The 9,863-nt window shown below is 43.8% G+C and overlaps 1 protein-coding gene across 1 annotated transcript; it reads right to left on the reverse strand.

Moving 5' to 3' along the window:
* Window positions 1-6,788: 6,788 nt before the first annotated feature.
* SIVA1 (SIVA1 apoptosis inducing factor) lies at window positions 6,789-8,582 on the reverse strand (the record flags this gene model as incomplete). The annotated part of the gene is made up of 4 exons (XM_082000825.1): window positions 6,789-7,032; window positions 7,514-7,670; window positions 8,083-8,292; window positions 8,465-8,582. The coding sequence occupies 4 exons, from the start codon at window positions 8,580-8,582 to the stop codon at window positions 6,975-6,977; spliced, it is 543 nt and encodes a 180-aa protein (XP_081856951.1). The 3' UTR covers window positions 6,789-6,974.
* Window positions 8,583-9,863: the final 1,281 nt, after the last annotated feature.

Below are 9,863 nucleotides of genomic sequence, written 5' to 3' on the forward strand. Positions count from 1 at the left end.
TGTATTCAAAATCAGCATACATGAATACACTGCCTTGCGGTCCCAAGAAAAATCATAAAATACTTGTGCTTCTGATAGACTGAAGGCCACATCTGTAAGCTGGACGTCGCCAGGCTCCCTGTCTATCCGTGTTGTCTCTCTGCCCTGTAGGGTCTTCAGGTCAGCTAAAGACCCTGAGTGCGACATTAACACCTCTGGATCTCACGCGCCAGAGGAACCATGCTGCCTCTGCTCTTGCCAGCGCGGCCCAGCATGGCTCACCTTTACCACAGCATAGACACACTGTGACTCAGGTGCAACATGCCCCCGACACCCATGTCCTTTTTTGCAAAGCTCTTTTCCAATCAGTCAGCACCCAGCCTGGGCTATGGATGGCATGACTGTCCCTAGTGCAGGTTCTTACCCTCACTGAGCCCAGGAGGCCCATGCCAGCCCACTTCTGTGGCTTGCTGAGGCTCCTCTGCTGTCACCCTTCAAGGACTGGCTAAGGGTCTGCTCTGTCCCATCATCCAGGTCATCAGCAAGGACATCCAATAGCACCAGTTCCTCTAACAACCCCCGAGGAATGCTACTGGTAATCAGTCGCTGGTCGGGTTTTCCCTGTCTGACACAGCCCTTTGTATCTGACAGTCCAGCAAAGCTGCTACCCACCTCATGGTTTACCTGTCCAAACTGTACCTCTCCAATACAGCTTCTACAACAGTACTTCAGGAAACTGTGTTGAAAGCCTTGCTAACGTCAAGGTGAGTGGCATCCACTTCTTTCAAAGGGTGATGCTCAGTTAGCTTGTTCAGACATAATCTGCCCTTGATCAACCCATGTTGACCACTCCCAATTGTGTTCTTGGCCTTCATGTGCCTGGATGTAGTGCTGGACAGCTTTTGTGAGGATTCACACTATAATCAACTTGTAGGCTGAGGTCAGACTGACCAGCCCGTAATTCCTCAAATTGTTCTCTTCCAAGAATGGCATAACCCTCATCTTTTCTCAGTCATCAGGACCACCCCCCAGTTGCTACTGCCATTCAGAGGTGATGGGCAGCAGCCTTCTAGTGATGTTAGCCTGCTCGCTCAGCACCCTCCGCTCCATTTCTACAGGTCTACTATTGGTATAGCAATCACCATACACTTCCACATCTTTAGGAGAAAGAACTTGTACATAATATGTTAATTTAATGCAACAAAATGTGAAATGCGACATAAGGTGTTCGGGGGTTTTGGTTGGTTGGTTTTGGTTTGTTGTTCAGTTGTTTGTTTGTTTTTTTTAAGAGAGTGATAGAACTTACATATTTACTGGCATCTAAATACCCTTGTTTATGATACTGATACCTTAAAGAAAAATAATGTGATCAAAATAGTCAATTTTGAATTTCAGGCTATATTTTATGAATGGTACATAGTAGTTTTGGATTAAAAAAAATTCTGCTTTGGTCCTACAGATTTATGAGGAGGATATCTTAAAACGCACCCTCCCACCCCCAAACTAGCAGTCCAAATATAACAGTATCAATCAAGCTGAGAGGACTTTAGAAAAAAGTAAGAACTCGGGTAACAATATACACAAAACTAACCTAGTGATGCCACCCTGTGGCTGTAACATGAAACTACTACTGAAAAGGTAGGATGAGTGGTTATGTTTTAACGTAAATCTCTAATCAGATTAAAGTGGACTTCTGCACAAGGAGCTGCTGGTAGTTTTTGGAACTTCAGTGCAAGTTTAAGAGCATGTGTGTGTAGAACAGATCAAGATAGTACCTGGTGAAATTATGTTGATTTTGACATGGCCGTGCAGGTTACCAAGTGAACATCAGGCCCCAGTACCTACAACTGGATTTGTCAGGGAAAGAAACAGAGAAACATCTGTATCTTACACAGTAAGCGACAACTGAACAAATGAGGAGATCATGATTCCAACTATTGCATTTGAGTAAAGCAATGTAAGAAAATACAATTAAACAAATCCTAAAGTTTAAAGTAAATCCTGCAACCACAAAACATTAAAGCAATAACCACCTCTGCAAGAGATAAGTAATATAACATCTATCATTAGGTTGTAATGGAAATCACAACCATGAGAACGAAAAACTTGTAATAAAAGTGTAAGCTATAGTAATTTGATTCCAGCTGAGGTTTTTCCTTAAGGAAAAAACAAAATATCAAAAGCCCAGAATACACAATACTAGCAAATATCATTAAGATTTCTATTACAATGGTAGCAGTTAAAACTGTGAGCAACTACAATATTTACCACATTTCAATTTCTTTAGAAATAAAGTATCTCTACAAAAGAAAAAGAAGAGTTATGTTTATAACTGTGATAGTTGTTAAAGTATTATAAAATATACAGTGACTGATCACTTTCACTCTATTACAATTTTATTAATGTAAAATAGAAAGTAAGATTTAGAATAATTTTCTTCCAATTTTCTATCCACAAGCACTGCTGGTCTTTGAGTTACATAGCTCCTATTTATTTTTTTAAAGAGGCATTAACATTTTCTGAAGCCTCTTGGCTACTTTTAATAGGTTAGCCAATTTGCTTCAATACAAGCAAAACCATGTTCAAAGCTTTGCTACCTTCCCCTGTAAGATTCAGTAATGAAAAACCCTAAAGAGAGTGAAAGAAACAGCACAGGGAAACTCAACATGTACATGTGATCTTTTGTAGTGTTATCTGTCCTCATGCAAAAGCCCGGTGAAAGACGACGCTCTCTTGGAAGAGCCTCCCACCAACCCTCTCATTTCACATTTGCAAAGCTGTAATAGCCAACATTATGCGACAAAGCGTGGCTACACAGTCTTTGTGTGGCTGCAGCAATTTTGTTCTGCCCTTTGGTAGCGTGCTTCTGTTGGATGGCTTGAGTTTCTCCCCCCTCTGCTTGGACAACCCCACACATTTCTACAATAGCTTGAGATCTAAGCTTAGTTTGACAATCGATGGCAAACCACTGCGTAGAGCAGAGGACAAGCTTGACATATACAGAATAAACTGCCACTCTATCCTGTCTGGAGTTTCCCCAAGCGCTGAGGACTTCATGCCTAGGCAGTCAGCACTTTTAGAATCTAGATGGAAGGTAAAGGCAGCACAAATAGCTAATAGTTGCACAATGCCATGATGAAACAAGATTACAGCTAACCAAAAATTACAAGGGAGCCATATATATAAGTTTATACACATACAGCATAGGTGGGAGTTTAGTATCGGTTGAGTTTTGCTAGGATTCAATTTTTTAATCCAGTCTGATCTTGTCAAAACACAAAATCATGATGCAACTACTAGTAGGATCCTGCATGGTGAAAGACAGAAGTATAGTCGCATAGTGCTGGCCTTTGCTGTTGTCTAACCAATTCACCTACAGGCTAGTTGTGCCTTTTCAAAAGAACCAGACTTACAAACCTAGGGACAAAGATACTGTTTCTACTTCTACTTCTTGGTTGCACCTCTTCAGAAAAGATTCAGAAGACTTAAACCATTTGTAGGTTGCTGCCACTTCTTAGTATCTCACAGCTGATGGTAGCAGGTGTAACACAGAAACAAAGCATAAATATCTTACCCATATTCGTAAAGAAAAAAAAAGGACATCATCTTTCATTTAAACCTAAATAACTTGGGTTACATGCCCTGTCCTGAGATAAAATAGAGCTGAATCTAGTTATCACCTGCCCAGAAACAAGAAAAACCAAAAAGGCTGTGAATTGGCTACAAGTCAGGGTCCAAATGGGTAGGACACTAAAATGAAAGGAGGGGAAGAGGTTTAGGTGCTGGCTGTATTAAACAAGAGGTATTAATCACACAATGGCACTGGTTAGATTTGTGTCCCGAGCTAAGCTAAGAGGAGTGTCTTTTATTTGGTTTGTATTATTTTTAGGGTGTCTGGATCATCTGTGTAATGGCTTGCTTTACTCTTAGAAAGCAAACAGGCTTCTGACCTGATCTACAAAACATACAGAAACTACTCACTCCATGCACAGGACGAAGGTTATTTGTGTAATCACCAAATCTGATCTACCCACCAAGAACACAACACTGCTATGAGGGATGCATGTAATGGATAAATGCTATTGAAGGAGATAAAATCAAGTGTATTTGATCTTCTTACTGAAGTTGTTCACAACATTGTGTGGTTTGTTCTAATGTACATTGTAGATACTGGAGACTACTGAAGTAATTTACCACCTTAGATTGTCCCTAAAGGAATATCTGGTATCTCTGAAGCCATATATTTCTATTGTTTACTCATATATTAGGCTTAAAGGAAATTTTTTTATCCTGATCAGATCAGTTGACTTCCTTTTAGACATAAAACAGTGTTCTTTGAGATTCATTTCACCCATAATGATACACAAGCCTCAGAAGAGGCTTCTCACCCATCTGTAAAATCACTATTGTAGGATATTTTTACCTGTCAATATGCTGGCTTCTCAGAGGATCTCCTTTCCTCTTAACTGAAACTTTGATTTTTGACATTTTGCACTGAATAGGAGGGCAAGAACATATGATAACAATAAAGCGCAGGGTAAAAAACAATTTCCTGCTCGATTAATAAACCAGACAATTTTTCTGTTTCTCCTATGCAGTCCTAGGAGTACCCAATGTACGGCTCTATGACCAGTAGCAACAGACAAGGCATTGTGAGTAGGGGTTAATTAGACAAAGAGAAAAACATCTGTGGACCTCTCACCCAAAGATTCTTCCCTTCCCATAGGTCTTCTCTGTAGGCAATATAAAGATTTAAAAATAGTCTCTAGTCCCACCTCCCGTTGTTCATCTAAGAACTGCAGGACTAGAGCAGGAACCTTCCTCAATAATGAGATTTGAGTCTTTTGGGAGATACAAGCACATGAGAAGCAGTTTTTTCACACCTTCTGAAGCCAGAGAAGCAAATGAGCTGGTAACCACTGAAAAAAAATGTCTTCCATGTATGATGCACCACCCCTATGCAAGGGGTGACTGCTCTGTTCTGTGCTCCTACTGCCCTGCTCCTCCCAGCCTCTGATCTTTCTTTTCCAGCCCTCCTGCTTTTTTCTTATCCCAGCTCTTCACTCCATATCAGGTATATGTTCCAATGAACAACCATCTTTCAAAGGATAGACTAGAGGATAACAGATAAGAACTTTAAGCCATGAAATCCATGTCATTGTTTACGGAGAGCAGCTTTCTGTGAAATAGAGCAGTGACTAAACGAGCTAAAAAACCCCATATCTATCAACTACTTTGAAACACAAGTCATTTGTATACAACATGTCTCATCTCTCCAGAAGCCTAGAAGCAAAACAGTATTTTCAGTCTTTCACCCTCAGGAGAGAATGACAAAAACCAGACACATACATAAACTTTTCAGTTTAAAAAATATGCTTAACTGAAAAACATTTTTGTTCATTGCTTAAAGCTTCAAATGAAACAAGGCTGAGTTTTAAAATTCTTTCCTAAAACTAGTATTTAAGTGCAGTAACTGACAGATTCTTCCCATTCATAAAACTCAGCTCTGTCATCCTGCACTTCATTGTACCGATATATCCAAAGCCATGCAATGCACAGCTCTAAAGAAGTACCGCTATTCAACAATGGCTGTCACCTCACCCTTTGCTAAAGCTTTTACTGGTCCATTTGGTTAGTTGCAGTATTCTGAAATGTAAAAATACCCAGTATGCTTTCAACGGCATGCCAAATAAAGATGTTGCCACAAGAGAGAAGTAAGTCTCTCTACTGAGAGCCTTTCCGTTTCTTCAAATACAAATGGCTGAAGTGGAGAGGAAGAGGTTAAAAAAAAAAAAGTTACTCCATGCAAAACATACTAATCACAATTGAGAAGACTGGGAAGCACAAGCAGTATAGACTTTGCTTTGGGAATTCAGGGCAAATAATGTGAGAAACAGCATTAGCTATGAGTGCCATGAGAATTGTTTGTTCTCTCAAATCTCTTCATTTTTCCCTACAGTCTGAAATCAGACACCATTGAGGTAAAGATCACTGTCATTTCATCTTACATATGGTTGGTTTGCAAGATGAAAAGTCTGGTCTTTTTTTAATTTTTAAAAACATAGGAAAGATAGTAAAAGAAAATTACTTTGAGGGGCTTTCCAGTAGTACTTAATGATAGTCTGACTCCTACAGCACAAACAATATTAAGCAAACTGGTCTCTGCAGTGATATGAAAGGAAAACAGAAATGAGCTCGTTAGTGGAAATGTACACTTGAATGCTGACCATTTTTCAGACCACTTCATGAGCTGTTTTTGAGTGGGTATTCAGGACAATATGAAGTTCACAGCGTAGATTATTTATTTATACAAACAAGCTGCTTTCCAAGAAAACGACCTTGCAAGGAAGGTACAAGAAAATTAGTCTTTGATACTTAAACTACTGAGAAAAGCTTTTTTGCCCAAAGCGTGGTATACCATTGCTCTATCACATTTATCATGGAAATAACAATTAAAGCCGTTGAAACTGTCAGTAACCATAAGATGCTTGTGACTTTAGAAAAAAGTTAACCAGAAATCAGCAAATTCTCTACTTGGAAAAGCTTTCAGGGTTGAGCTATTTTCCTAGTTAGCTCACAAACAAAAGGCTGTGTGTCTAGACTAGATTTACGCTCACCTGAAAGTGAGGAGCTATTCTGATTTATTCTGATCCCACAAAGGGTGCCCTGACACAAGTAACAAGTGGAGAGACACTGAATGGGTATTTTGAATTTTGTATCACATAAGGAACACCAGGTAAGAGCACAAAGTGGCCCTTTCCATGACAGGCATATCACAGCTAGAGACAAAGCAGAAAGTTGAGTCGAAATAATCTAGAAATCCTCAAAATATAAATGTTTATTTAGCTACAATATTAAAAAGTACAATATAAAGATATAAAACATAGAAATCCCATCATTAATTCACATGCTAAAAGGATTAATTAACCAGCCGTAAGGAGAAGACTTCATGAAATTTATGGACATCTTAGCCATAAGGGCTGTTTCATCAAGTTTCAGACTTGAAATATTGAACAACCATTGCAGAGAACTTGCTCTCCCACATCACCATAACTAGGAGAAAAAAAAAAAAAAAAGAAAACCAAAAGCAACAAGTCAGTGTGTCTACTGTTTTTGGAACATAACAAAGAATGCCATCCTATTTCCACACAAGACTTTCAATATTTCTTTGTATCCTAGAACTTTTAACAGTGACAGCAAAATCTTATGATTACTCCTTGAGAGTGCATTCATTGGCCATTGGCCAGCATACTATATTGCTGGTGGGAAAGCAAGAGGAATTTTTGCCTCTTGGAGCATTTAAATAAAATTTAAACTAGACTTGGACTAAGACCGATTAGATTACTTCACACAGGCATTCTATTTTCCACATTTGAGACAGTTTTCAGACATTTCAGACTGCTGCTGAAGCAACAAGAATTCAAGTCCTTTACATAGATGAGCGATATATCTTGTTGGATCTTCATATGCTACACCAAATCTTCAGGGCATTTATAATTAAAATAATAAGCTTAAAAATTCAGAAGGCACTTACTCAATAGTGGAGCACAAAGAACAGGTAACTGCGTTACAGCAGCTGCAGAGCCTGCTGCAGTTCTGGCACACAAACCGGTCACACTGCGTACACGCTTCCTTGACATCAGCAGTCCTTACACACGATGAACAGGCTTTGGAAACTCCCACAGGTGGAACTGCTTGGAAAAGATGCAATTAAGGAGAGATGTACTTCACAGCAAAACAGAGAAAGCAGCTGGAAGTTCTATGAACTGCAGAGTGTGGTATCTCCACTCAGCATTGCAGCCACAGGTGGCAGCACTTTGCAGAAGACACTTGCAGGCACCAGCACGGGGCCCACTGCTTATTGCTTTGTTGGCTCCTTTTCTGCTCAGTGGCAAGACCACTGCGAGACTCTCAAGCCGACCACACATGCCAACAGTTTCTAAATACGTCAGTGAAGCTCAAGTCTAACGCTTCCTTTAAAAAAAACAGAAAATAAAGCGGACCTAGGTTGGGACCCCCCCCCCCACAACGCCTGCCAGGAAGCCTGGGGGACGGAGAGCAGCGCTCGCAGCCCGCCTCAGGCAACAGCACAGGGCCACTCACCCTTCTCCGCGGCGGCGGGGCGCCTCCGCAGCTTCCCGTCGTGGCCGATGAGCAGCTGCCCGCTCCAGCGGCGCCCCGCGCTGCCGCCCTCGGCCTCCCCGCCCGGCTCCGGCGAGCGGGTGACGGCGCAGGCGGCGGCGGCAGGGCTGGCGGGCCAGGCGCCCTCCATGTACGCCTGGGCGCCCCTGAAGAGCAGTCGCCGGGTCCTCTCTGCCGGCGGGAGGGGAGAGGAGAGTTAGGGGCAGCTTCTTCCCTCCCTCGCGCCCCGCCGCCAGGCCCGGGGGGAGGCAGAGACGGCGGGGGAGGCCCGCGGGCACAGGCCAGGCCAGGCCGGGCCTGGCTGGGCGCCGGCGCTTCCCCCCGCCCCTCCGCCGCCCCTCACCGAAGACCTCCCGGCAGAGCTCCTCGCCCCGCACGCCGCGGCTGAGCTCGCGCAGCCCCACGCGGGTTTTCAGCTGGAGCGGGGCCGCCTCCCCGAAGGGGCAGGAGCGCTTCGGCATGGCGAGCCCGGCACCGCCTCCACCGCGCGCCCCTGCCCGCTGGCGTCATCGCCGCGCCTGGCCAAAGGGCGGGGCGGCGGGGGGAGCGCGAGGGGACGGGCGGGCAACGGAGGCGTCGCCGGCGTCGCCTCAGGCCCGGCCTCGCCTCCCCTCCCCAGGCTGAGGTCTTTCGTGAGCCGGGAGCGCTCGGTTCTTGTCGCAGGGAACGGGTGGCTTCGTCTGCAGGAATATTCCGCTTCCGCCACCTCCCGGGGGCCTGCTGCCGCCCGCCGGGGTTTGTCTGCGGCGCCCGACCGGCCCTGTCGCTCCACCCGCCGGCGCTCCTCACGCGTCTCGACGGCTGGGAGTCGTCTCCGCCGTGAGTCCGGTCCTTGGTGTAAACGACTCGGCAGGACAAAGCAAAACAAGGCTTTGAAAGTCGCCTTTGTCAATAAACCTTTCCCCATTAGCGTTTTCAGAGCCATCTTCCTTTCCGCAAGTCCTGCCGGTTACGTTTGTGTTCAGGCTCAGGTAGTTCTTCCTAAAACTTAAACCGCCTGACAGAGCTTTAGCTGTCTGAGTGCTATAGACCCAACGAAAATGTGCACAAGTTAAAGAATTCACTTTTTTTGAAACCCACAGGGAGGCTGGAGAAGCTGTGGCTGGCCAGGGGTGGGTCCTGGGCACCTGCTAAGAAGAAGAGCGGATTCGTGACTCATGGTGCTCGGTGGGGTGCCACGACTGATGCTTGGGCTCAGTTAAATCACTGACCCCCCTGAGACTTTCTCCTGTCATTGTGATGGAATTACGACAATTAATTTCCTATTTATAGCTCAGCTGCCTGTAGCAGTCTAGGTATAGTTTCATGGATTAAAAGCCTCGTGTTCAACTCCAAGTAGCAGTCAGTCTGGTTACTATGTATATTTTGAAAATGCACTGTTTTCCTCAGGGCAAACAAGACCTTTAAACCTGGTGTTGGTATTCCTGACACAATGTTTTGTGTCGTTTGAAGAACCTAATCAGTCAGGACAGCTGTATGTCTTCTCGAGAGGTTTGTGAATTCAAACCTTCACCTGTGTGTGCTAGGATTCTGGACAAAATCACAACCAAGTACAGGAATAATTTTTCCATCAATAAACACAAAACTGTGCTTCCACTGGCTGCTGAACTGCCGTTAGCTTGCAGGTAAAACCACACCAATTTCACAAAGGTTAATGTGTTTTGTTTTTTTTTTCTGTAGCTATGATCAGCCCAGCCTTGTGGTCTGTGGAGCAGAAGCTACGGTTGTAATGCACAGTAATT

This window comes from Phaethon aethereus (assembly GCF_964289735.1).
Source record: "Phaethon aethereus genome assembly, chromosome: 5".
NCBI lineage: Eukaryota > Metazoa > Chordata > Aves > Phaethontiformes > Phaethontidae > Phaethon > Phaethon aethereus.